The following is a 27,799-nucleotide window of genomic DNA, read 5'->3' as shown; positions in this document are numbered from 1 at the left end:
GCGGTGCGGCGAACCATCGCGGCTTGATTTGTGTTTATTTTTGGAGGACTGACTGACTGAATGTTCCCGTTTTTGTGCGCCGTGCGGAGTCAGACCCTGTGACAAGTCTCGCCTTTGCACGGGCCTGTTCAAGGAGGAGCAGGAGGAGGAGGAGGAGGAGGAGGAGGAGGAGAAGGGGGGGTGAGGGGAGAGAACTGTTGGGAGCTCAAACAACCCCTTTCGCCAAGATGATGGAGCTCCAGCTGGACGAGGTGGTCTACCAGGACGACTACGGCTCCGGCACCGTCATGTCGGAGCGGGTGTCGGGCCTGGCCAACAGCATCTACCGGGAGTTCGAGCGGCTCATCCGCAGCTACGACGAGGAGGTGGTGAAGGAGCTGATGCCGCTGGTGGTGAACGTGCTGGAGAACCTGGACGCGGTGCTGACCGAGAACCAGGAGCACGAGGTGGAGCTGGAGCTGCTCAAGGAGGACAACGAGCAGCTCATCACGCAGTACGAGCGCGAGAAGGCGCTCCGCAAGCAGGCCGAGGAGGTGAGTCGAGGCGCCCCTCCCACCACCACCACCATCTCACTCTGCATCATCACGGCCCCGCTTCGGTGTCCTGATGGCGGGGCACGACACGTGTGACTCAGGTCCCCCGAAGGATGCTTGTTGTGTGTGTGTGGGGGGGGAAACTAGTATGATTTGCATTCTACTCAACATGCTTTAACTTACCAGATCTGATTAGTTGGGGGTCTTTAATTACATTATTATTTCAAAAATCAAACATATATAATCATTTCATTTGACTGCGGTACTTGGGACACCATATCGTTCACTCCTCACCATTGTGGACGGTGTTATTCCCACGTGGAAATGCTTGCAAATGAATGAATTTGTTCAGCGTCTGTGAAGGTTCTCAGTCACCCAGGTCATCTTAAAGGAGAAGTTTAACCCTTCCACTCCAATATATTCACTATTTTAACTTTGTTGAGGTCCTACCTAGACCTACATTTAGATGTTGATAATATTTGTTTGAATCCCAGACTCCCACCGATGGAGCGGCCTTGCCAAATGAACCAACCAAAAAGAACCATGTGTCCAGATAACATTTAGCCCTCTGTTTGAAGCTTCCATCAAAAACACTTGTCGTTTACACCATGAATATGAGAACAAGGTGGTTTATGTGAGGGCAGAGACAAGACCCTTCCAGTGGGTTGTCATTAACCCGGGAGAGATATCAGTGACGCAACAGTGCCCTTTGTGACATCACCAAAGGGTATATTTACAGAACTATGTAGCTCACACTTCCTGAACAATTTGAGCAGGCAAAATAAATAGACGACGGGCTTTTCACGCGTCTGGGGAGTTTTGTGACATAGAAAAGGTACAGACTACAACCCTCATTACAAAACACTGGTAAAGTGAATTCTGCCCAATATGGGCCCATCAACGTCGACAATTCTACTCAAAATAACAGAACCGTATCTAAATTGCAATCACCACCGTTAATTTTATTTCACACTAAAATGTGCTCATATTGCCTTGTTACACTCATTCACTCAATTTTTAATGTTACGTGCCCAATAGTTATGAATATCTCAACTACTACAGCCACTGCTGTACTGATACTGGTCTAACACACAACTTCAGAGAGTTTCCGCGCAATACTTCTTTGCCCCCCCCTCCCACCCCCACCCCGACACACACACATACCTACCTTAGCGGTAGCTACATGCAAATACAAAAAAAACAAAAAACAAAAAAAGCACACAACATGCAAACACGCATCGAGGAAGTGACAACAAACACACAGTGCGCAGCGATAAGGGGACAAGTGGGCGTTGGTGCTCGTCGTAAACAGAACCACCACCACCACCACCACCACCACCGCAACAACGGTGACACCGACGACAAAAGTGGACATCAATACCAAGCTATCGGGTTACTGGCCCGGCTCCGCCTCCGGCACTTTTCATTTTCATCCTCCCCAGCGTCACTGCAGCCGTGGGAGCCGGCAGGCGTCATAACTCTTAATCCTCGACCCATCCAAAGAGGCCTCGGCGTATCAGTGTCGCTCCAGCTAGTATCGGCTTAGCTCAGCTTTTAGCGTGGCTCCCTCGTCCGCTCTGCCCCCCCGGTGTCACTTTTTCTGCCCGGCTTTGGCGCAAAGCCGTTGACCGAGAGCTGGTTGCTGGTTTTCGGGAAGGCGTTTCGACTCCTTTGAAGCTACGATAGAGGATGAAAAGTCTGCGTTCGTGTGAACAGGCGCGGCTGCTAAGAGAGCCTGCGGCTGTTGTTTTAGTTGAAACAAGTCCTGTGAGATCATTTTGTTTGAGTATTAGTATTGTGACGGGTCAGGTGGCCTTTTTGTTTAATGTCGCTGTGGTGTCACAATGTACAAATGTGAACAGCGCGATGAAGAGAACCGTTCCCCAATCAGTCCCCGGAACTTGTGTTTGTGATTTTTTTTTTTTTTTTGTTTTCGGTTAATCAGCTTGTTATGCAATGAGTGCTGAAACTCTTAACAGTTGGACGTGTGCATTCAAAGATTTAGAGAAGGTCAAATTAAGTCCGCCTGTAAAGTGTTCCAGGTGCATTTTGGCTGTGTTCTGAAATTTCAGGGGCAAAAATCCCCACTTTTTTTCTGATTTAATAATTTTTGTTAACAAAGTAAACGAAATTCTGATTGCATCTCAAACTAATGGGTTTACTAACTAATCTATCAGTCACTAACTTTACGTTTCCAGTACATTGTCAATCTAAAATTAGCTCAGTACGTTAGCCTAGTCCTACAGGCTAGCTGTTCTTTGGCGGCGAAAACCCAAAGGTGGCTTACAGAGGCCTGAATAAAATTGACTTATGCTCTTTGCTCTGTGCACTTTTTAAACCAGACAGAAACTCAGAGACAGTTATGGCCGACCCAGTGGGGGGGATGGGACGACGTGCAGTGGTGCAAAGGATCACGGGAAATCAATAGTGCACACTGGAGCGCACCGACTGCAGGGGTCTGGCACTGGAACCGGATTTTTGTGCTTCCGGTGTGTGAGCGTTACAGGACAAGTCGTAGGGGCGTCTGCAGAGGTCTTGATGAGATGCGGATGCACAGCGCAGCGAGGCCCGATCAGTTTGGAGGCGAAGCCCGATGAAGAGGCAAGGTGTTGAAGATAGAGAGGGAAATAAAAACCAGGCCCCCGCCCTCTTCACGCAGGGAGCGACGAGAAAGAAGGCGGCTCAAGTTACAAGGTTGTCTGGCCCGCGCTAATGCTAAACAAAGCCACAACTGCCGGCCCTCTCCCAACCCACAACAACAATCACAGCCGCTCAGCAGCATTTAACAAATTTCAGCAGTTTCCCGGCATTTTTTTTTTTTTTTTTTTGCGTTCAGCTCCATCACTTTGCATCAGTTCCTGCTCCTCCTCGGTCGACGACAGCGACATATCGATCCGTTCCGCCTTTATCGGGCCAGACTCCTATCAGCATCTTTCTTCTTTTCTTATCGGTTTCAGTCGGCTGAGGAGCGACGCTGCGCTGTGCATTCCTCTGAGGGTTTTATCTCCACCTCGCTGTCAAGACAACACGCGGAGGCGACGCTTTGATGCGCGACGACGCCGCAGTCACGTTTTAGCCGCGTGCCGTCAGGTCAGCGGTGTAACGCGATACGCCCGCAGAAATCCGCGCAGTGGACGTCTCTTCAATTTCAATTTCAGCACACATGCTCCACAGTGCCCTTCAAACTCTCCGCCGCAGAGGCAAAGGAGCAGAATGCAGAGGTTCAGTTTCACACCCAAGTGGTAGCAGTGGTAGATGAGAGTATTTAAAGGGCCACGGGTTGTGAACCTCGGGTAAAGGTTCTACGCAGCCCAGGTCAGCACCTTTGGCAACGCGGTCCGTGTTATGTTTTAATATCTGAAATGAGCCTGTTGTGATGTCACACAGGACACTGATGCTTCTCCAGGCTTAGTGGCGCAACCCCCAGTTAGATAAGAGCACTTTTGCCGATATCACTTTTAGCAGGTATTTTTGAATGGGTTGAAAAGTTAAAGTCCCAAATTAGTTTTCTAATTTGTCCTTCGCATTTGACCCATCATCCCCTGAGGGAGCGGTGGGCGGCAGCGGTGCCACGCCTGGGGAATCATTGGGTGATCTAACCACCCGGTTCCGACCCCAAATACTGAGTGCCAAGCAGGGAGGCAATGGGGACCATGTTTAGTCTTTGGTATGACGGCCAGGGATCGAACCCACAACCTACCAGTCTCAGGGAAGACACTCCACCTCGAGACCACTAAGTTGAAGGCTGAGCTAATGCTACTTTTTTCTGGAAATCTCTGAAGTGGTTTTATACAAATGCGGAACCATTGGAGGCTGCTGCACTGGAGTACAGGACAAGAAATGAAGCCACAACACGGGACCTTTAGTTGTTTTAATTCAGGGACAGTGGCGTACTCCCTATTTATGATTATTGATTTATACACGTTAACTACGCACGTATTAGCACATTAAGTTGTCTTTTCGGATGAAATGTGCTGTATAAATTCATGTATTGCTATGATCTTATTCAGTCTAATTTAATTTCTAGCAGACGTCAATTCGATGATAGTATAATCCAGTTAAAGGAGCCAGCTGATATTCCTCTGACGTCTCCCACCGGATAAAATGCCTCAAAACGTTTATTCTCATTAGCGAAACGTGGAAATGTCGACGTCAGTGAGGCGTCACTGTCATGTTGTTGTTAGGGCCGGGCGCACGTCTGCCTCAGACTCCGGACTCTGTGGTCTCCCTGCAGTCGGGGGGGGATTACAGTATTAAGACTTTGCGGACTTGCTTTGCCGGGGGGGAAAAAAGGCCGTCATTGTGAGCAGCTTTGTAAAAGAAAAAAACCCTGCAGTGTGAAAAGGAGACAGGCAGCGCCGTGTTTGCTTCTCTGTTCCCCCCCCCAACGCAGGTCACGTGCAAACTAGGGGGAGCTAATGAGGCACTTTGTGTGAGACGCATGCCTCAGTAGGGCATCCATCATCTCCCGTCTGCCCACGCCGGTCACATGACCCCAGGTCGCAGCAGTGGAGAATACGCAGGACACCGCAGCGCATTGCTAAGTTGTCTTTGACTTGGTCCTGTTTGTGGCCTACAGTCGTCCCTGCTGACTTTACGCCCCCCTCCCCCCCCCCACACTCCCTCTCCTCCACCAGAAATTCATCGAGTTCGAGGATGCGCTGGAGGCGGAGAAGAAGGACCTGCAGGTCCAGGTGGACTTCCTGGAGCTGCAGGGGAAGCAGCTGGAGCTCAAGATGAAGAACTACTCCGACCAGAGTGAGTGGCCACTCGCCTCGTCAGCGCCGACAGCCCTGAAACGCTGAACCACGTCGTCCCCGCCCATCTCGTCACGCTTTTCTCAACTTTAAGGCAGCCGATTAGTTGCGGGAAAGCAATGAATAACGCTCTGGATGGGAGGTTTTTTTCCTTTCTTTTTTTTCTTTTATTTAAAAGGGACAGTGCATATTAACGATCATGTAAATGCACATATGCCAGAATTAGCCAAAAAATAACATTACAATGACAAATAGATTGACTTTAAAAGTGTTAATTAAATGTGTTCTCATTCCAAACCTCGGTACCTTTGACTGATAACACCTGATTACTGAAGGTTGTTTGTCTTTGTGGAACTGCACAGTCACCTCTAGTGGAGGCTCTGAGGCCGAGGGTCAGGAAGACACTTCCGTTTCCGTCGAGGGAGGAAGTCGACTCACTGCGGTATTTTTAGATTGGGATGCTTATTTAGGAGCAACACTTTTGTTCCGCACGTCAGAGCTGAAAAAACAGTGGGGTAGATTTTGATTGGCCGCTGAATTTGTTTTCCTAGGCCTCGGGCTGTTCTCTCAACATGCAGTACATCCTAACGACTTGATGTGTAATCTTGTTTGTCAGCATTAGAGCAATAAAAAAATTAAAAAATAACGACTTAATGGCTGCCGTACAGCATGGCTCTCTAATTGAATTATATGTTATTTAATGACAGTTATGTGTATCTATGATATCTTTTGACAGTTCAAGTAATATTCGACTCTGTTTGTGTGTGTGTGTGTGTGTGTGTGTGTGTGTGTGTGTGTGTGTGTGTTGCCCAGTTACACGATTGGAGGAGCGAGAGGCTGACATGAAGAAAGAGTACAACGCTCTGCACCAGCGTCACACCGAGGTAACGTCACTCCAGCTCACTCTGCACTGAACAGCACACCAATCCCATGGTGTCACGCTTACCCCGCGTACAAACAAATGAAAATTGCTTCCTCCTTTTCTTTCCACGTGTAAAAATAAAGATAGCTTCAAAAAATTTTCCTGAAAAAATTTGAATTAAAATCAGCTTTCTGTGGGGAGTGACAATAGAAACTGTACTGAAAACACGAAAAAACTGTTTTGGTTGCTAGCGCAGCGTATTTATGGCCTGAAGGATTTTTTTTTTTTTAACCTTCAATGAGCGGCTCGTGCCAACAGAGTTGCTCCTTCCACATTGTGACTTCCAGTAAAAATATATATAAAGAGAGAATTATTCATAAAATAATCCCTTCAGTACGATAATCCTCCAGTTTCCCCAAATTTACCCGATTACAGTTCTTGTAATTTAATTGAGCTAATCCATTTTAACGCAGCTCCGCTACTCACCGATCCGTGGAACTCTCTCATCCTTGAACAACTTGAAGTTTAGAATAATCCCCATTTTCATCTTCTCAAAATCTTTTCACTTTTTTTTTTTTCACAGATGATCCAGACATACGTCGAGCACATCGAGCGGTCAAAACTGCAGCAGACGGGGAGCAACAGCCAATCAGAAGGTCCCGGCTGTGGACGATCGTGAGTTGCGCAATGTGTTTCAATACAAAAAAAAAAAAGAAAGAAAAAGGATTGCTTTCATTGTGCAACCGTCATTGTGTGTATTTAAATCTTTCATCTACAACCACGTTGTTGATGGTTTGCGGAGGGTTTATGTGTGTGTGTGTGTGTGTGTGTGTGTGTGTGTGTGTGTGTGTGTGTGTGTGTGTGTGTGTGTGTGTGTGTGTGTGTATGTTTATATTTATGTGCTCATTGTGTTTTTTTTGAACAGGTATGATAACAACAGGTCAGGATGGCATAGAGACACACTGGGCACTTGGAAGCTCACTAATGAGCCTTTGGGGAAATTGATTTAAAACCGCGGCTCGAGGTTTATTTGAAAGTGTGCACGCATAGGAGACGAGGATGGCGACATCTGGTGCAGCTGGTGTTGCCTAACCCGCAGATTAACTGCAACCTGCTCACCAAGAACACAAAAGCTAAAAGAGGAGAGAAAAAAAATCTCTTGAGCTAAAGTGTCGCACGCTAATCCAACAAAGTCTTCTGCAAACTGCTGTGCTGAGGCAGGTCGGCTGGTTTGTATTATTAAGGATAGTTTGCGAGCACTCCTGCGGGATATTAAGCAGGCGCGCCAGATGCAGACTGCGTGATTGAGATGTAAGACGTACATTCTTAAGCCACTGGCGATGTATTATCAATATTAGTTTAAGTGCAGAATTATCAAAAATGCCTCAAACTTGAGCTTAGATCAGGGTTGGGCAAACTCTTTGACTCGTGGGCAACGATGGGTTCGAAGATTTGACCGAGGGGTCGAAGCAGGAGCAGATGGATGGAGTGTTTTGGTGACCCAAGGAGGAAAAAAAACATATTGGCCCCCAGGCCATAGTTTGCCCATGCCTGGCTTACATCATCCAAGGAGTTGTGTTGAGTTGTGGATGGGTGCGTCTTCGTGCGTCATAGTCCCGTCTCCTGTCTCACTCTCACTCTAATCAGCACCTGTCTGTCTGTGTCCGTCTGCTTGTCTGTCCGTCCGTCCGTCCTGCCGGCTCTCTGTCTGTGCTGCTCTGTGCGCAGTCATCGCCACTCATGGAGGAAAAGGTAACTCCTCGTGGTCCAACCCCAGCTCCTCCCCACGCCTCCTTTTACCCTTTTCTGCTCTGCCGTGCAAACTGGCATGCATTGACCTCTCCCCCTCCTCGTATGTCTGTCGGAACCCGACGTGCATTTCTTCAGCAACTTACTGACCGCTTGAGACCAGTCAGGTCTCCTGATTAGACTCCAACGACAAGGAATTTAAAAGGAAAATGTGGGCCTGGAGTTAAAATAAGCCGCGGTGGCAGTTTGCTTGAATTGCACGTCTTTATTGTCCCGTGGATACCCAATAAACATAATTATTTTTAAAACGGATTTCAAGTTGGACTTTTGCCATGTGCATTGGTTGAAAAAGTGCATCAGTGGTGTAATAGAATTACAAAAGATTCCGGTTTACACACACACAATCATACTGTTGGAGGGGGATAAAAGCGTGCAAAGTCACCGTACAAGGTGGACGATAATGAAGCCATCAATTTCGATGACAATCCAGCAGGGTTGCTGCCCCCACCAGACAGACTTGCTCCACAGACATGGGCCCGCAAAATTCTACACATCCCAGTCATTAAAGCCCACCTTGACAATGTGTCTCCCAGTCAAGCTGTCACGTCAAATCACACACCTGCTGGTACTCCGTCACAAACAACGACATTAGTGTTGCCAACTGTCATTCAGAAAACTAACTGATGCTCACTGAAGTATATGGTTCACGTAGTTTGAACTGCTTTGTAACCAATAGGCATTGGAAATAAGCTGAGTGCTTAAATTGAATTGAAATCTTTCAATTGTATCTTCAAACAATCAAGAAAGTGCAGGATGGATGGCTTTTACAAAATAATTGAATAAATAAAGTTGAAAGGAACAAGTGATCCGGATGACGGTGATGATAGGTAATGCAAATAAATGTAAACACACTGCACTTAACAAATGAACTACTCTGACTCCACAAAGACTAACGCACACACTCCCTCTCTCAATCGTTGCAATAGAAATATGTATCGCTCATCGAAAATACATAACTTGCATTACGACATGATTCAAACACGTCATATGACCACGCTGCTAATTTTCAAAGACAGCATCGCGGCCCTTACCTTGCTAACGTTGGCTAGCTTAACATCCTCCCCCGCTTTTAGTCTTTTCTTTCTTCGAACCCTTATTGTAAAAGACATGTTTTCCTCGTAGCCGCCCCCACCTGCTTCGCTTTGGTCACCGACTACCTGCTGTAAATTTACCGCCGCCTATTTTCTCTGCGAACGTATTCGTTGAACAGCACGACGTCACGCGTCACCCCCGCTGGCCAATCAGCACATCGCATCTCAGCCCGCTGCCAATCAGGCTGCAATGCACCTGCCGAACTTGGAGACGGTTTTGTTTGTTTGTTTGTTTGTTTTTCAAACTATTTAACCTTACTTCCTTATTTTGTACCAATCAAACACAAGGGGCAGGTCGCGTTTAAGCCTCATGTATATCGGAAATGAAAAAATACATAAAAAATAAAAACTTGTATCGTGATGGGGCCTCTTTTTTGATTGATGTGACAGCTTGTACGTGCCCAGCTTGCCCCTGTGTTAATTCCGGGTTTGACCTGCAGGATCCCGAATGTGTTTGACTTCCTTCCTGTTTTTTGCGTCTGTTTGTGTCACTTGCATTATGATCGCCAACGAATGAAGGCGTGTTTGCCCTGGGCGACTGGTCTGCATGGCCCCCTTGGCTGACTCCTTTTGGGGGGGCTTGGAAATCAGCAGTTTGTGCATTTTTTACCCTCAAGTTTTCCCATCCTGTTTGTGCTTTATTACCACCCTTGTAATGTGCATTCCAAAGGTGCTCGGTCATTTCCAAAACAAAGCATATGATAAAGTGGGAAAAGACAGAAAAACACATGAATAGTCAAAAGTATACACAGTCACTTTAACTATGAATTGGTATTTATACTGTATATTCACACAATATGTGAATGAATCCAGTTTTCCAAAATTAACCAAATATATTTTTGTTGGTATGTGTGCTTGCTGGAAACCTCATGCTTAAGAAGCTCAAACAAAACATTTTTGCAGATCCTCTATTCATCCAGTGATTAGGATTATTATTAGTTATTTATCTATATTTGATGAGAAGACTAACACCCCTTCAGTGCCTGGAAATAGAATACCGTATTGATACAATTTCTGATTTCCTCAACTTCTTTTCTCCCCCACCCCCACCACCCCCCTCCATGTCTTCCCGGCCAGCAGCAAAGCGGAGCGCCCGCCGTCGCTGAGCCTGTACCCCAACGTCGAGGGCATGGTACGTGGGGGTCTCGGGGGGGCTAGGATGATGCCCGGGAAAGACATCTGGCAGGTCAGCGAGCTCGGCCAGGCCACCGTCTGCTCCGCTCACCAGGTGGGACAGACAGCGGCCCCCCCCACGACCACACCCGCAGCCTGGGCAGTGGGAGGGGGAGGGGTCGCCCTACTGCTGCCCGTCCCACCAGCCACGCCCACACGGACCACCCCCACCCCCTCACGCCTGCTTGTGTCGCTTTTTGGTCTCTTTTAAAGCATTATTGCTCTGCTTGTAAACCTTTTTAAGTCCTTTTTTTTTTTTTTTAATGGATGCAAGCAAGCAGGGGAGCATTAGTTGTTTTTTTCTCTCCATTGGTTGTTCTTCACCTATGTGGTTTTATTTTTTTCAGTGTGAAACCATGGAAGTCTTTTTCGCACATTCTTACATTTTAGTTCATGCTTTCTCAAATGTCCTCTTTTTTTTAAGTCCGTGCTACTCACACTGTGTTGATTTGAGTGTTTTTCTTGGTAAAGAAGTGGCAAAGGTAAGAGAAATAAGAGGACCTATAAAGAGCACAGTCAGTTTAAGTGCACTTTTTATCTGAGAGACTTCAAAATTCTATTCTAAAAATAATTAGTGATCATGAATAAATGCTTTTACCTATATTAGGACATAATGGAACATAAAAGCCGTAGTTTTCAAGATAATTGCTTTTAAAATTATGTTTAAAAAAAAATTGGGACACCCTCTATTTTAAGAATATATAGTAAGAATATATACATATACCTATATAGAAACGTGACTACTCGCCTGACCTTCTTCAAAATAGATTATATCTCCATGTTAACTTCTATTAAAAAACCAAAACGATTCTGACATTCTCTCAACTCTCAACTGCACAACTCTAATGTACTTCTTTCGTCTCTGGCTCCCGCGTCCCACCGCGTAAAGGAGGACGGCTCGGAATCGGACTCGGTGGCCGCCACGCCCAGCAGCACGGGGAGCAAATCCAACACGCCCACTTCCTCCGTCCCCTCGGCCTCCGTCACGCCCATCAACGAGGGCTTCCTCCCACAAGAGCTCGACGTGATGCGTTCAGGGAGTCGCAGGAAAAGTGCCAAACGGCTCAGCAGGAACATGGAGGTGCAGGTGACCCTGGACACCCGCAGCGTCAGCATCGGTGAGAAGACGGAGTCAGCCCGCGCTCCACACGTCCTTTCCGCTACCTCCAGATGCAACTTGTCTGTTTTTTCCCTCAAGGGATGGGCAGCAGCGACGAGTGGCCCGAGTTCCAGGAAATCATCGACTCCACGCCCGATTTGGACATGTGTGTGGACCCCCGCCTGTACGGAGGAGGCAACAGGTACATCATATCATGGTTTTGCATTGGAAAGTGTGCTAGCCAAGCCCTGCACTCCTTTATGTTCCAAGTTTGAATAAGTCACAAACCAAACGTGTGTTTTTAGCCCCTCGCAGGGCATCGTGAACGAGGCCTTCGGCATCAACACCGACTCTCTCTACCACGAGATCAAGGACGCCAAGTCGGACATCATCGGAGATGTGGACGCAGGCGCCGAGCTGCTCGGTACGGCCGCCTTCACTAATTTTCGTTTTTCAGGAGTTTTAGCTGAATTTGAAAGTAATTCATCCCCTTAGAGTTATTAAAAAATACCTTAAAAGAAAGTAAGTTAATCATGTGTCAAACTAGTCGAGACACTAGTCCAGGGGTGGGCAAACTTGTTGACTGGTGGGCCACAATGGCTTCTACAATTTGACAGAGGGGCCGGAGCAGAAGCAGATGGATGGAGTGTTTTGGTGACCCACCTCATAGGAGGAAAAAATGTATCATGGGATATTTAAAAAAAAAAAAAAAAAAAAAGTTACAACAAAATATGTCTTTGAAGCCCCACGGAATTTAGTTCTTTCTTTAAATGACTCTTAAAACGCTGAAAAAAAGCATGAAGCGAAATACAGCAATGACTTACTTACCATTAGTATAACATCTTTAAGTTTGGCGGGCCAGATTAACAGGGCCGTAGTTTGCCCACACCTGCACTAGTCAATTACCTTGGTTTAACTGCAGGTCGGAACAGCTGTGATGCATGTCGATGTTGCAAAAACAAAAACCAAACAAACAAAAAAAAAAACAGCCAGTTTTTGCTTTGCGGAGCTCTATGTGATGCTGTGTGAGAGTGCCACTGCACCGACTCTAAATTTATTTATTTGATTTTATTTTCCATTTGTTTGATTTATTTACACTTGCATGGCTCAGGTTGCAGCCCGCTCCATGACAGCAGCTCACTGCCAGTCAAGCAGCCTCATCTTTGCATCACGCTCTTGAGAAAATACAAAGCGCAAAAGCATCATTCGAGGTTGCAACTTGAAAATAACAGCTTCTGGGAATGTTGAAACGACCCAGTTTCACCAGTGTTCTCTTGCTCGGGGTCTCACAAATCCAGTCTTTTATTTTTGACCCCAGTCACTTTGTTTTCATTTATTGTTCATTCTCTCAGAGAACAGAGATTTGTCTCAACTTCCTGTCCATCTGTTAATTGCTTCACGCGTTATTTTTTTTCTTTGTTTCCCCTTTATGTGCTTCTGTTGGTGACACCCCATAGGAGAGTTCTCAGGTGTGTATCAGAGCATGCACTGCTTTTTTCTTTTTTTCCTTTTCACTCTTTGGAACCCCCAGCCGACAGCTAAGACTAACTAACCATCAGTGTATGCGCATCATAAATATTTGGCTTCATTTATTTGGAAACCGTGATCCGCTTTTTTAAACTGGAAATCAAAATCAAGTGTCAATCAAAGACTTCTTGATTTCTTTAAAGTCACAGTGAAATTATGAAGTCCAGGCTGGACATTTTTTCCAAATATGATCTTATTTATTTACAGCATTCCTGCTCTCTGCTACATAAACATAAAAAGAAAAATCACTGAGGCAAGATCTGAATTCACTGGGACTTTAAAATAATTGATAAACTAGATATATATGTAAAAAAACAACAACAATCTATTTAGTCTCCTATGTGCCCTTTGTCCACGCTGCTCGTCCTCGGATCAAAAATAATAAGTGCTTATCAGCATCCTCTCTTTCCCTCCTCCTCTCTGCTCTGCCGGTTTCTCCTCCTCCTCTCCTCCTTTCTTCTTCTCCCTCTCTCTCTCTCTCCCCCTCTCCCTCTTCTTCTGGCCTCCAGTCCGTGACGATTACTTCGGTAAGGCGGGCCTTGCCTCTGCTCCCATCTTGACGTCATTCCCCGGCCTCTTGCTTTCACATCCCCATGGTTCCCTCCCTTTGTGCCTGTTGTTCTGTGGCTTTATATTTGCCTTTTGCATTATGAAAAAACGCCCCCCCCCCAAAAAAAGGATTATTTTCGGGAGTGTAGTTGCAGAGTTGAAGAGGCCACGTGAAGATAAAGCTATGTCAGACTTCTCTCTATTGTGCTGAGACTGTCTTCAGCCCCGTGCTCTCCTAGCAATACCACTTTATACCTACAGAGGGCCGGAAGGTTTATTTTACAGCAATAATATCAGGGGGAGATGGTGCCTTTGAAGGCATCATAATCATTCTGATATTCGGCTCAGCAGGACAGCCATGCAACTGTCCAAATATATGTGGACGGCCCAGCACAGCTTCTATTTTTTTAGTAGGAAGCCCAAACCAAAGGTAAACAGAGGGTGAAATGTGCTGTTTGTTAGAGATCTGTAGAGGTTAGTAGATAAACAAAGAATTCTGAAATGGGTGTGATAATAATAATGTGACCTTCAACTAAATCGGTCCTTCTTTTTCCCCTCTGCATAAATCCAGAAATAGTCTAATGATCCAAAGGAGAAAACATCAAACCGGCATTCGTTGGCTCTCTTACTTTCCGTTCTGTTTCGTTCTCATTCGAACCCTCCCTGTGTTGAAATTTCTGTGTGTGCTTGGCTTCTGTCCACACAAGTGCTTGCTGCTTGCACAGTAAATTAGTAAGTATAATGCCTGACAATGATCGGAATAAGGACTGAAGATTTAAAAAATAATAATAGTAAAAGCAGGGAGTGAGTTGAGCATGAACCCCACACTGTTGCCACTGAGGGAGGAATCCTGAATTAATAATGTGTGTCTGCTGTCTGGGGCTGCAAATTAAGATCTATTCATGTGATATGTTTCCAAATAGTTTTATTGTGAAGGTCACACTTGCATTTCAGGATTTCTCCCAGGCATCACTGTCACGTTCAAGAAAGAAATACAAAAGTAAAAGTCTGAATAGTTTTTACAAGATTTACAGATTTTTTTTTTAAATGTCCTAATGTATGTATATATTTTAATAACATTTAACAAAAATAAGCATTTAAACCATAAAAGGTTTTGGTTCCTCACAAACCAAATAATGCGCGTGTTTACTGATCTGCTCTCAGACTGTCGTGTCTTGTTTGTGGTGTGTAACTGAGATGAATATCGGGCTGTTTTCAGGGATGGGCAAGGAGGTGGAGAATCTGCTGACGGAGAACAAACAGCTCCTAGCGACCAAGTAAGAGACGCAGAGAGAGTGTGTGTCTTTGTGTTTGTGCGTGCGTGTGTGTGTGTGTGTGTGTGTGTGTGTGTGTGTGTGTGTGTGTGTCTGTGTGTGTGTGTGTGTGTCTAACCTCTGGCTCTTTCTGCTCCGTCTCTCCTCCTGGCAGAAATGCTCTTAACATTGTCAAAGATGACCTCATTGCCAAAGTGGACGAGCTGTCCGGGGAGCAGTCGGTGCTGAGGGAGGAGCTGGAGGCCGTCAGGCAGTCCAAGAACAAGGTGGACGCCCGAGTCAAGGAGCTGGAGGAGGAGCTCAAGAGGTGACCGCAGCGGGGCCGGCTCTGCCTGTGATTTGGTTTTGGGTTGTTTTTTTTGTTTTTTTTGACCAGGAAGAATATCGTCACGGACGTCTTTGAAGTGGAAAAACAAATTGAGAGGTTGAGTTGGTTGCAGTGATGTCACACCTCAGCGAACGCACCCTGACGACAGACACAGGAAGCATGTGACGTGACGGTATTGGGAACCGTGTCGTGTCTGGATGATTGCTGGGCAAAACAAGTCTCTGTTTCACACAAATGCCCTGCACATACATAAATCTATGAGGAAAAAAATGTGTGTGTATGTGGATACACAAATATTTATAGATATAGATACAGATACAGATAGATATATAGATATATAATATATAGATATATATATACACACATACATTGGTCTACATATACACACACATAAATACATATATGTACATATATACACACATGTAAATACATATACAGATGTACTGTATATACATATCAATAGATATACAGATATATAATTGTATATATGTATATATTTATGTGTGTGTATATACTGTATATATGTGTATGTATATAGATATCTTTGTATACATATATGTATAAATACATATATACATATATGCATACGTATATGTAAATATATATATATATACATATATCATATACAGTATAGATATATATACAGTGCACACACACAGACATACGTCTACATATACACAGACACACATACATACATATAGTACATTTACATACAGTATATGTATGTATACATATATACACTCATATATAAATAGATATACATATAGATAGATATACACATATATAATTTTACATATGTATATATTTATGTGTGTATATACTGACCAGAAAAGAAACTATGCAAATCAATATATTTGAAACAATGGACCAGTTTTTTTTTTTTTTTTTTTATTTAATTTTACTGTTGGGAAAGAAGAATGGTTGTCTAGACAATAAAGTGCACCTTCTCTGCCGTGTGTTGCGCTGCAGGTTAAGGGCAGAGGCTCTTCTCACCGCCTCCCAGGACCCCAAGGACGAGGGAGGCGAGGAGGTGAGTGTCTCCGTCCCGGCGCCTCGCCCGCCGCCACCGCACCTCCGACTCAACACACCTCTTTGCTCTCTCTCGCAAGTCCGAGTCCCTGGCGCAGGACGGCGACATGACGCTGACGCAGCGGCGGAGGTTCACCCGGGTGGAGATGGCCAGGGTGCTGATGGAGAGGAACCAGTACAAGGAGCGGCTGATGGAGCTGCAGGAGGCCGTTCGGTGGACAGAAATGATCAGGTGCGGACAGCAGGATGTACTGCGACTTGTAATCATCATTGACAGTCTGGAGCAGTGCTTTTGAACCTTGCGGAAGGCATTTCCCCTTTGTGATTTCACAAAAGGCCATGTTGAAGACCTGCGTTAGAGCACGCCTTCGTTTGAAAGGTCAAGCAAATCAGTTCTTATTTTATCCCTCACGTCTGGGCACTACATAAAGAGCATAGGGACTCATCTTCGAGAATATTGCGTAATGGTTGACCTTTAAAAGTCGAAAAGAGGAACTCTAGATCTCCAAAGACGTGAAGCGTTTCTTCAGCCCTGAATTTCACACACTTCAGACATTGAATTACATCTTGAATCTTGAATTTAAAGTCACGCAATTCATATTTGTGAGATATGTGATAAGAATAATAACAACAATAATAACAGTCACTGTTTGAAGTACGTAAGTAAGGACGTTTTTTGACTGACACCACTCTTTCCTTTCAGGGCGTCCAGGGAGAGTCCTCCCATCCAAGAGAAAAAGAAGTCGACCATCTGGCAATTGTGAGGTTTTACAGTTAAAAAAAACAAACAAACAATTTGACAACAACCAGACCAGAATCTAACACCTTCTCCCTCCGTCCGCACCAGCTTCGCCCGCCTCTTCAGCACATCGTCCAGCCCTCCGCCAGTCAAGCGGCCGTACTACAGCGTCAACATCCACTATAAGTCGCCGTCGCCGGCCGGCTTCTCCCAGCGCCGCAGCCACACCATGTGCCAGATCTCCACCTCCAACCGCACCCTGGAGTTCTTCCCCGAAGAGTGAGCGCGCCTGCGGCCGTCCTCGACTTCCTGCTGCTGCTGCTGCTGCTGCTGCTGCTGCTGCCAAAGCTGCTGCTGCTGCTGCTGCTGCTGCACAGCGCCCCCCTGTTGCTCGCTCGCTTATCGCAGCTTGCAAACTAATCACCTGTTTCTAATACTCACATCACAATTTGCCATCTAGATAAATCTTTAATACAATGAAGTTATGAGTTATCCTATGTTACATAGGAGGATTTTATTTAATCAGCACAGTTAAAAAAAACAGGTTTTATTTGAAATACTAAAGACTTAACAAGGTTGTGGGTCAAATTCCGGGCCTGAGGCCTTTCTGTGTAGAGTTTGCATTTTCTCCCCCGTGTCTGCGTGGATTCTCTCTGGCTCCCTCCCATAATCCAAAAACATGCATGCGAGGCAAATTGGGGAACTCTAAGGTTGCATTCAGACTTCAGGTGAATCGGATCCAAATCAGATTCCTCCTCAAATCCAATTTTTAGGGCTGACTGTCCACAGTGTTTTTAGCGTCCAAATGGGATCTGGCCTCTGTTCAGACTGGGCCACATTATTGACCCATCTTACAGGTTGCTGTCATATGCTATTTGGACGTCCAAATGCGATTTGAAACGACCTCCCGAAGGTGATTTCAATCCGTTTTGCAAAATTTCATGTGATTTGTGACTGTGTTCAGACTACAAAAGAGCCATCCGGTTTCAATCTGGATGGGCTAAAAATTGGATTTTGGCAGGCAGTCTGAAGGCGCCCTCAATTGAGTGGAAGAAGCGAGTATAGAAAACCGATGGATGGATAAAGACTAAACGCTACTTTTCGACGCTACAGCGTTTGTGCGTAGAAGCCTGCTGCAGCCGAGCGCCGTTAAAACCTGCCTTTCTTCTCCTTCCTGCCGCTCGTCTCATTGCGCCTCCCGCTGCTGGCTGGCCTGGGCCGCTAACGCTTCGCTCTGTCTCTCTCTCTTCTTCCTCCCTCCTTCTCCCCCCCGCCCCCTCTTACTGTCCACAGTCTGGCCAGTAACGGTGTCGCGTCTCTCCTCAGCGACTCGGCGGTCATGGCCCGCCGGGAGCAGCGGCGCGAGCAGTACCGGCAGGTCCGCGAGCACATGCGCCGCGACGACGGCATCATGCAGGCCTGCGGCTGGAGCGTGCCGTCCCGCTTCAAACAGGTGCGCGCACGCGTGGAGACGCACAACAAGTGACAGGGCTGAACCGTTGGCCGGTGTTGGCCAGCTGGGGTCAGGGGTCGCAGCGCCACGAGTAAACATCTGAAATATTTCACTCTAGGTGTCGTATGTGTGCAAATGAATAGTGAAAGATCCCCCAATAGAGTTAAATTCACTTTAGCAGTCTCTGAAAAATAACAGTGTCTCTAATTCTGTCAGTCGCCTCCCCAGAAATTCAAAAGTCTGTTGTTTGCTTTTATTTTAAGGCTGCACTTTCCTCAAACTGTGCGCTAAAAGGCACAGCTCTAAAGTAACCCTGCTTTTTGTGACATCACAAAGGGCACCGATACCGCTGACACATTACTATAAGGCCGAGGTCTTTCTCCTCCATCATTCGAATGCCTGGTTTTTGTACCCTTCCCCCCAAAAAAGGGAGAACTTAGCATTACTTTTTAGCAGGCAGCATTTTTGCTGGAGGCTCTAAACATAGGGCTAAATATACATGTATTTTAGACCAAAAATGTTCATTTTGTCTACACTGATGGATTACTCTTATTTTATTTTGTTCAGACGGCTAAGTTGAGTTGTGAGGATTTTACTTTACATTTGTCTGAACAAAAGAATATAAGAGTAATACATAGATTTTTCATTTTCTGTACATATTGTGCAACGCTTCTTAGCTGCTCCATTGGAGACTAAGATGAAGAGATATAGTGGGTAGTTCAAGTCAGATTCAATAAACTGGAATCCCACAGAAACCTTAAAATTAATTCCAAGTTCAGCAGTTTCTACTTCAAACATTCATTTTTCTAAAAGAAATTATAGAAAAAAGAAAAAAAAACTTTTCTTCATTTCATACTATTTTAAACAATGCACAGGACTTTTAGGCGCTGAGATACAAATTAAAACGGGTGGGAAAAGCCCAGCACCTGCTGGTGGAGAGTGTGTGCGCGCGTGTACGTGTGTGTGTGTGTGTGTAACTCTGGTCTCTCGCAGACTGGGGGTCAGCCGGACAACAGCGCTCAGGACAGCCCGCTGAAGAGACAACAGGCAAGTGAGACCGACAGAGCGCCAGCATGCGGCTCCCTCCTCCCCCTTTAAAAGGCCCCACCACCCCCAAATACCCAAGTAGTGGATGCTGAACATTAGATCAACTCTCAACTAACCTCTGGACCCCCAAAACTGGAACATGTGCCTTACGTTAAAGCTCAGAAGGGGAAATTTTGAAGTGCAACACTAAAATTCGGGTCCCGATGCATGAAATGTTTCTCCATTGTGAGACAAGAATATCGAGTGACTGACAAACTGACGCTGGTGTTTCGATCCCTCCTCCCCCTGTTGTCGCAGCCTTTAACCTGTTAACCTCTGTCTGTCTCAACCTGCCTCGACTTCGACATCGACGCGGCCACCTATTTACTCAACGCCACCCGTCTTTAATCAACTGGTTCTGCATGAAAAGAAAGAGCCGCTACAAGATACCAGAGACTGGTGATACGGCTGCACCAGTGCTGCTGCAGAAAAACTAGTCCAATCAAAAATGTTGATCCATATGTAGCCAGCAGCTGAGATGGATCTGCTGTAGAAGAGCAGGCAGAGATGATGGCTGGCTCGAAAATGATTGACGGTTGATTGGTTGTGATGTCACAGATTTAACTGGAGTTTTCCTGCACGTCCGTACGGTGCGTTCACAAGCGACAGAACCAGAGTGTAACTCCTTCACCTGCTTTCAGACCACCAGTGAGAAGGAGGACAACCGCATGAAGAACGTCCCCGTCCCCGTCTACTGTCGTCCTCTGGTGGAAAAGGACCCCAACAGGAAGGTGAGGAGATCAACTTTCAACGCAGGCGTCACTAAGAAGAAAAAGAAAAAAAAGGGACTTTTACAAACAAGGATTACCAGGAGCGTTAAAGAAACCTTTAGCTAAATAAAATAGGATTCTCAATTGAAATGAAAACCAATGCGTGCACACAGTGAAATGACGCGCTCACTGTGTCAGAGTAAAAGTAAAACAGTGATATTGATGAATCTAAAAACATGCATTATAAACACTATTTAGTGGTATGTATCAAGTACGCATCGTTTACATTATATATGCCGTTCATAGTGCACATAAAGCAGAGCGTGCATGTGGTGAGTGCACTTCTTGCAAAGCTTTATTAATATCGCCTGCGTGGCTGTATTGTCGACGAGGTCACAGCTGCTCTGAATTGTGGGATATTCAATTAGCCGCATATCTATGGTACGCAGGCGTCGGCAGCCACTGAAGAGCAAATGCAATTCATTTAAAACAGTGTTTGTTTAACATTGTTTTTGGGTGGAAACATGATTTTCTTTTTTTTTCTTTTTTTTTTTTTTTTGTGCAGCTGTGGTGTGCAGCAGGTGTGGACCTGACTGGGTGGAAGGCCAGCAGCCAGGACACGGTGGCAGCCAAGGCGCTGCCGAGCTCCGGCGATCCCCTCAACGCCGAGAAGGACGGAGACGGCAAGAAGAGCAGCCACAGCTCCCCGGAGAAGAGGAAGGTGCGTGCGCTCGGTTCAGAGCGTGCACGTCCCGTTGCCGAAGGAAGAAGAATGGGATTTAAAATGTGCAACAACCTGACGCCGCCCTTCCTTCCCTCCGTCCAGTCCAAGGAGCTCCAGGAGACGGACACAATGAGCAGCCGGGTGTGGATCCTCACCAGCACCCACTCGGCCAGCAAGGTGGTCATCATAGACGCCAACCAGCCGGGCTCGCTGGTCGACCAGTTCAACGTCTGCAACGCCCACGTGCTGTGCATCTCCAGCGTGCCCGGTGAGACGGACAGTGTGGAGACAGTTTTCGAACCGTCGTCAGATCGCACCCGTCCATCCTGCCGAGAGCCAACCGAAAGTGCTTTTCACTCAGCCCCAGTAGGACTTTAGAACCATTGGTGATGGGAATTCTGGCTCTTTGAACCGATATCACTAATTAGCATTCGGCTTCATTTGTCTTGTCCACGTGTTTGTTTGTTTTTTCAAATGTACGACACAGGCATTTATTCGCAAAAGAAACAACGAAAAAAAATCTCTTCTCTGAGGAATAACCGTAACCAAATAAACCACAAAATAGCAAACAAAACCTCGACTGAATCCAACAAAATAAAATACAAAACCTGATGGCATGAACATGTAGATGAATTCAGTGCTCTCAGCTACAAGGAACAGAACAAACTGGCACAGGTCAAGGGAAGATATTCACTATACATACACACACATAGTAATGGCGATCAGGTGGAAACAATCAGGGCGACAAAGACTAATCAGACCAGGTGGGGGGACGGGGGAACAGCATTTCAAAATAAAACAGGAAGTCACGAGACAACAAAACATAACTCAACTGACACTTGACCCCAGAGTTCAGGGTGGGATATTAATGGGCTCTTTTTTTTTGATGGGCATGTGATATCAATTCAAAACGTTATTTAACGTCCGTTATTTAAACAAACATGTTTGTATTTGTATTCTTCTATTTGGTTTTACATCCCCAGCTGCCAGCGAGAGCGACTACCCGGCAGGAGAGATCGTGTTGGACCCCGGGGACAGCGGGGCGGGTGGAGGAGGAGGAGGAGGAGGAGCAGGAGACGACTCCGGCAGCGTGGAGGGGATGCTGGCCGGCATCACTCTGGTGGGCTGCGCCACCAACTGCAGCGTGGCGCGCAGCAACTGCTCCTCGCGCACCGACACGCCCATCATGGACAAGGGGCAAGGTTCGGAAAAAAAACCTCTTCTGACTCTTTTATTTACGTCGCTGAAAGGCTCCAAGAATTGGGGATGCACCGATTCCACTTTTTTCCAGGATGAGGGGTGTATGAGGACTTGCATTTCAGTACTCGCCAATACCGATACTGAATTCTGAGGCCATTACGAATTACCGTTTTTTTTTTTCTCGATATATGTAATGTTATGTGAACAATATTCCTCAGCAAAATTGTCATATATATACATATACAACTGGTTCGAGTAGAGTACTCAACCCCAGTATCGGTACCGATACCCGATACTGGTATCGGTATCTGTGCGTCCGTACCAAGAATTAAAACAAAAATATTCACCTCACTGTCCGTTCGTGCTTTAGCTCCCACTCACCCGCCCATGAACGGGAAGATCCACCCCGCGCAGTCGGCCGAGGAGGCCACCGAGGCCACCGAGGTCCCAGAGTCCACGGCCAACCACGGCGAGGTGGGACCGCCCGGACCGTACATGGAGCACATTTTCACGGGTCAGCAGCCGCGTCCGGCGGACGCCTCCGACAGGTAGGGGGCCGCTGCCGGTCGCCAAGAGGGCCGAGCGACTGAGTGAAAGGTTGAAACCAGTGTGTGAAATCCAGGGGGTCCGAGGGGGTCAGACCCCACCAATTAACCCACGAGACCCCCAGAAAGCCTCAAAGCAAAATTTGTAGTGATGGGTATTTCGTTAAAATGCGTGACGTGTCTGCGCAGGAGCTCTGGTCAGGCCAAAGAGGAGAATTCTAACGCTCCAGAATCCGAAGACGGAGGCGAAGACGGCAAAAACTACACCAGCGCCGCGCCGACCATGTGGCTGGGCGCTCAGAACGGCTGGTGAGCGGAAAACCAAACTTGCCCCTTCTTTCCTGGTTTTGATGTGTACTGACATTTTTGCCGCATGACGGAAAGAAATAAAAACACCCACCGCTGAGCCTCTCACTCAGTTCTCCTGCGATCTCCCTGCAGGCTCTACATCCACTCCGCAGTGGGAAACTGGAAGAAGTGTCTGCACTCCATCAAACTCAAAGACTCCGTGCTCAGCCTGGTGTACGTGACCGCCGCCGTCGCTCAAATTTACTGGAAAGGTCGTTGTGTGGTATTGCTTTTCTGTGACCCGCCTTCCTCCTCCTCTTCTTCTCCCTCTTCCACACGCAGGCACGTCAAAGGCCGAGTGCTGGTGGCCCTCGCCGACGGGACCCTCGCCATATTCCACAGATCTGAGGGTGAGATTCTACCCATTTTCAGACATTGAAGAGATCACTGACAGGCCACAGACACATTTCATCTTTCGAAAGAAACTCTGGTAATGTGAATCGTTCACATTGTCGCACTCCTCTGTCTTACATTTGTTCCCTGCGGACAGATTGCCAGTGGGACTTGTCCAACTACCACCTCATGGACCTCGGCCGGCCTCATCACTCCATCCGCTGCATGGCCGTGGTGCACGACAAGGTCTGGTGCGGCTACAAGAACAAGATCCACGTCATCCAGCCCAAGAACATGCAGATCGAGGTGAGGTCACCCCTCCTTCTGGGCCCGTCCGCTGGGGTGACAGGCAAAACATAACCACTGATTGATTTTCCCCCTCCCCCACCCCGTAGAAGTCCTTCGACGCCCACCCGCGCAGGGAGAGCCAGGTGCGGCAGCTGGCGTGGATCGGCGACGGCGTGTGGGTGTCGATCCGGCTCGACTCCACCCTGCGCCTCTACCACGCGCACACACACCAGCACCTGCAGGACGTGGACATCGAGCCATACGTCAGCAAGATGCTGGGTGAGACGCCACTTCCTGTGTCGTAGATCCTGCTGGTGCAGGGGTGGGCAAACTTTTTGACCGGTGGGCCACAATGGGTTCTAAAATTTGACGGGCCGCATATGGCCCCCGGGCCATAGTTTGACCATGCCTGTTCTGATGTGTCGCGATCTCCCACTGACTCCTGGCCGGACTGTCGTTGGCAGGCACCGGCAAGCTGGGCTTCTCTTTCGTCCGCATCACGGCCCTCCTGATTGGTGGGAACCGCCTGTGGGTGGGAACTGGAAACGGGGTCATCATCTCCATCCCGCTGACAGAGAGTAAGACCTGAAGTTTATGTTTATTTGATTTGATTTAGACATCACAAATACATTAACGCTGTCACATTGGACACAGATGCTATGTTTTAGTGTTTTTAGCATGATCATTTTCAACAGCAATCTATAGGCAGCTTTTCTAAAAAACTGATTAAACATCAGTATGAGAAGAAACACATACATTTGTGAATGTAGCAGTAATATTTATTGCAATAAATAACAACAAGTTCATATTTATACACGTGTGCACTGTTGTCTCGCCCTTGGCCATTCTTTTAGCCCTCTGAGTGGTGGGTGAGTGGTGGAGGAGGGGAGTCAGTGAGCGTCCGCTCCGGCCTCCGCCGGCCGCGAATTTCAATAAATCAAATAAAAAGCGTGGCAGCTGGATGTCCCCCAAGTCCGAAAAATCTCGCACATCCACTTTGGGAACCTGTAACCGGTCGGTGAATTTCCTTTTAGTCAGGAGAAACCAAGGAGCAACTGCTTCAAGCCGCGTTTAAAGGCCAATCGAAAGGAAGCAAGAAGAAACACAGGAAGTGACCCAAAGCCTTGCTAATGCTAACGTGATTAGCGCGAGTGCCACGGTGGTGTCATTTTGTCCTTCCCCTCTCTGCTGACCCCTACCGCTCCGCCGTCTTTCTCTCCCTCTTCCTCGGTGGTTTTCATCTCCCTCACTCACCGACACAGTCTTGGTCTTAACTGTGACTCTCCTCTTTCTCCTCTGCTCTTCCTACTACCCTCCTCTTCCCTCTTCTCCTCCTCGTCCTCCGGTAGCGGTGGTCCTTCACCGGGGACAGCTCCTTGGTGTGAGGGGTAAGTGGGAGCGCTTCCCTCCCTCCTATTGTTGTGATTTTACCTCCCATTCACATGAAGCCGCGTCCTCGAGCTTTGTGGAGTGGATGGAGGCAGATGGAGACTTCTTGTTAAATCGCTTTGACCTTCAATATTCAGCGCCATCCTCAAAAGTATTCTGTGATTTCATTTTTCAGATTCAAGTCAGCACTGCTTTGTTTTTTTTAAATCCTCGGTTGCTCTGCATGCTGCTTATCGTCAGGATTTGCTCAATAATGTTTTCGGGTGCGTGAGACACTGCATGAAAGTGGTGTGTTCGCTGTCTCAAATGTATGGGGGAAAAAAAGGTCTTGTTCTGAGTTGACATGTGGAAACGTTTGGATTCTACAGAAGAGGATTAGGGCCACAAGAAAAAAAAATTATTCAGAAAGATTTTTTTTTCCATTTCGAGAATCAAGTTGAAATTTCAAGAATAAAATTGGAAATTTCAAGAATAAAGTGGAGATTTTGAAAATAAAGTGGAGATTTTTTGAGTAAAGCGGAAATTTCGTGGATAAAGTTGAAATTTTGAGAATAAAGTCAAAATTTCATGATTGAAGTGGAAATTTCGAGAATAAAGTTGAAATTTCGAGAATAAAGTCAAAGTTTTGTGATTAAAGTCAAACTTTTGTGATTAAAGTCAGAAAGTAAAGTCGAAAGGCTGTGTGCACAAGCCTCGTGGAGTACTTCCATTTTTGCCAATATCCTGTTATGCTTTTTTCCAGGAAATTTTAACTTAAAACTCGAAATGTAAACTTAAAAAAAAATCTCCTTCCTGTAATATTTTTTTTCTTCTTCTGGCCTTAATCCTTCGTAGGATTCTGTAGCCGCTTCTTTTTTCCTCAAGAGACATTTTTGCTTTATTTTCTCTTTATCTTCTCCGTCATCTCCCTTTGTCGATGGTTCCCTTGACTTCTGGGTTTCCTTGTCGTTCAGCCAATAAGGTGTCCCCCACGTCCTCCGGAGGAGTCATCCAGGTGTACAGCGACAATGGCGCAGAGAAGAGCACCGGCAGCTTCATCCCCTACTGCTCCATGGCACAAGCCCAGCTCTGCTTCCACGGTCACCGGGACGCCGTCAAGTTCTTCGTCTCCGTGCCGGGTAACCAAGACGATCGGACACAGACGTGAACGCGACACCCGAATCTACAACCTGCTGTCTTTTCATATATTTTTTTCCTTGCGTACGCACAGGCAACGTTCTCGCCACCCTCAACGGCAGCGTGCTGGACAGTCCGTCGGAGGGCCAGGGCTCGACGGCACCGCAGGAGACGGAGGCCCAGAGCGTTCAGAACGTGCTGGTGCTGAGCGGAGGAGAGGGCTACATCGACTTCCGCATAGGTGAGCAGAGAGGCGAGCTCAGAAATACTCATTAGGATGAATCGGCTGCACTGTTTGATTCTGGGTACAGAATTGTGTAGGTTTTTAAATAACCTATAAAATTTGATTCTTGGAAATTATATTTTCAAGAATCAAATTCAAAACAATGAAATTAATGTATTTCATATCGATTCATTTTTGGTCTTCAATTATTTATTGGTGCATTTATTTCAACTATTAATTAATTTATGGCACATTGAATTATTGATTCAGTGATGTATTTATTGATTTAATTTTGGCACTTTAAGCACTGCATAGCTTGCAGTAAAAACTCAGCCCCACCACCCACCACAGTGGGAACTGATTGATTTGCACCACCAGACACAACATCACTGCTAATTCGTCACAAACAATGTCACCAGGACCTTCACACTCGGACCACTTCTCCTTATCTTTGTATTTTGGCTGCTGGGGAAACACTCTTGCAAGAGTCAAACCAACAACCAATTTGATTCACAGTCCCATCTGGCAACCCCTCCTGAGCTCCTAACAGACTGACATCCTCTCACTTGACTTCGAAGCACAAAGTGAAAACATTAAACCATCCATTAAACTTCCATCCTGCACCACAGACCTTATTGAAATAAAAAAAAAAAGTGTCGTAAATGAATTAAAAGAAATGCACAGACAAATGTTTCAGTCGCTGAAGTGCTCCAAGACCACGTTCAGACTGCCAGCCAAAATCCAATTTTTAGCCCATCCACATTGAAACCGGGTGGCTCTTTTGTAGTCTGAACAGTCACAAATCACATTAAATCCGATTTTTGCAAAACGGATTGAGACCACCTTCGGGAGGTCATTTCAAATCCAATGTGGACAGTCAGCCCTAAAGATTTGAGAAGGAATCTGATTCAAATCAGATTTGCCTGCAGTCTGAGCTCAGTCTAACATGTCGCGCGCTCACTCTTGCCCTCTCAGGCGACGGGGAGGATGACGAGACGGAGGACGTCGAGGCCAACGGGACGACGTCGCAGGTGAAATCCACGCTGCGCAAATACGAGCGCTCCCACATCATCGTCTGGCAGGTGTCCTACATCCCCGAGTGACACCTGGGTTCTCCTACGTCCTCCGGCACCTCGGCCTGGTCCCCCCCACCCTCCCCCCCAAGAAAAAAAGCTTCCAGCCATCCTTAACTTGTAATTATCCCCCCGGTTATGTAAAAGTCCCCGACCCCTCGACCCCCGTCTGGCTCTGAATTGACCCTCCAAGCCGTATATTATCCCCTGGAACTACTCTGACCTCCCCCACCCCCCGCCCGTCACCTTGTAACTTTAACCGCCTTGTAAGTACACCCTCCGATCTACTGATATGCCTGCCATCCCCGTCTCCTGTCCCGCCCAGGGCATTGTAACCATCTCTAATGAGCCTTGTAACCCAGCCTCGTAAACTACCTCCCTCCTCTGCATCTATCTCGTACTCAGCCCCGCCCCACCCCACCCCACACGCAACGTCTCCCGTCTGAGTCCTCCCCCTCTCCCCCATCCACCGTCCTGCATCTGCCCCTTCCCCTCCGCCTTTCTCCTCCTCTTCCTCCCCTTCGTTCGTCATCGGTGAAAC

At 46.7% G+C, this 27,799-nt stretch overlaps 1 protein-coding gene across 21 annotated transcripts; it reads left to right on the top strand.

Moving 5' to 3' along the window:
- Positions 1 to 65: 65 nt before the first annotated feature.
- On the top strand, positions 66 to 27,345 carry mapk8ip3 (mitogen-activated protein kinase 8 interacting protein 3). Of its 21 annotated transcripts, none has more exons than XM_076023801.1 (34): positions 66 to 533; positions 5,171 to 5,291; positions 6,104 to 6,174; positions 6,736 to 6,827; positions 7,881 to 7,904; positions 10,130 to 10,238; positions 11,115 to 11,343; positions 11,424 to 11,526; positions 11,630 to 11,748; positions 12,782 to 12,793; positions 13,361 to 13,378; positions 14,620 to 14,677; positions 14,829 to 14,981; positions 15,972 to 16,032; positions 16,112 to 16,263; positions 16,735 to 16,791; positions 16,879 to 17,049; positions 18,064 to 18,223; positions 19,217 to 19,270; positions 19,951 to 20,040; positions 20,585 to 20,740; positions 20,846 to 21,011; positions 21,727 to 21,945; positions 22,314 to 22,491; positions 22,678 to 22,797; positions 22,930 to 23,010; positions 23,119 to 23,186; positions 23,327 to 23,475; positions 23,565 to 23,736; positions 23,922 to 24,035; positions 24,807 to 24,845; positions 25,800 to 25,964; positions 26,057 to 26,203; positions 27,161 to 27,345. In XM_076023801.1, exons 1-34 carry the CDS (start codon positions 228 to 230, stop codon positions 27,286 to 27,288), a joined length of 4,062 nt encoding a protein of 1,353 aa, XP_075879916.1. In that variant the 5' UTR covers positions 66 to 227; the 3' UTR covers positions 27,289 to 27,345. The 21 variants fall into 21 exon arrangements, with proteins under 21 accessions (XP_075879916.1, XP_075879901.1, XP_075879914.1 ...); XM_076023786.1 differs by having other exon boundaries at positions 167 to 533; positions 10,133 to 10,238; XM_076023802.1 differs by having other exon boundaries at positions 168 to 533; positions 10,133 to 10,184; positions 18,097 to 18,223.
- The last annotated feature ends 454 nt before the right edge of the window (positions 27,346 to 27,799 follow it).

The sequence above is a fragment of the Nelusetta ayraudi genome, unplaced genomic scaffold (genome assembly GCF_046127955.1).
Source record: "Nelusetta ayraudi isolate G7.1 ecotype Tasmania unplaced genomic scaffold, CSIRO-AGI_Nayr_v1 ptg000016l, whole genome shotgun sequence".
Classification (NCBI taxonomy): Eukaryota; Metazoa; Chordata; class Actinopteri; order Tetraodontiformes; family Monacanthidae; genus Nelusetta; species Nelusetta ayraudi.
Note: the sequence above shows the minus strand (reverse complement) of the source record. Positions and strands in the feature narration are given on the sequence as shown.

What these genes read in the sequence shown, in the direction of transcription:
- mapk8ip3 (XM_076023801.1), top strand. Translation starts at nt 228, where the DNA reads ATGATGGAGCTCCAGCTGGACGAGGTGGTCTACCAGGACGACTACGGC. An exon ending in TCCGCAAGCAGGCCGAGGAG is followed by an intron (nt 534 to 5,170) that starts GTGAGTCGAGGC and finishes CTCCTCCACCAG; the next exon opens with AAATTCATCGAGTTCGAGGA. An exon ending in GTGCATCTCCAGCGTGCCCG is followed by an intron (nt 21,012 to 21,726) that starts GTGAGACGGACA and finishes TTACATCCCCAG; the next exon opens with CTGCCAGCGAGAGCGACTAC.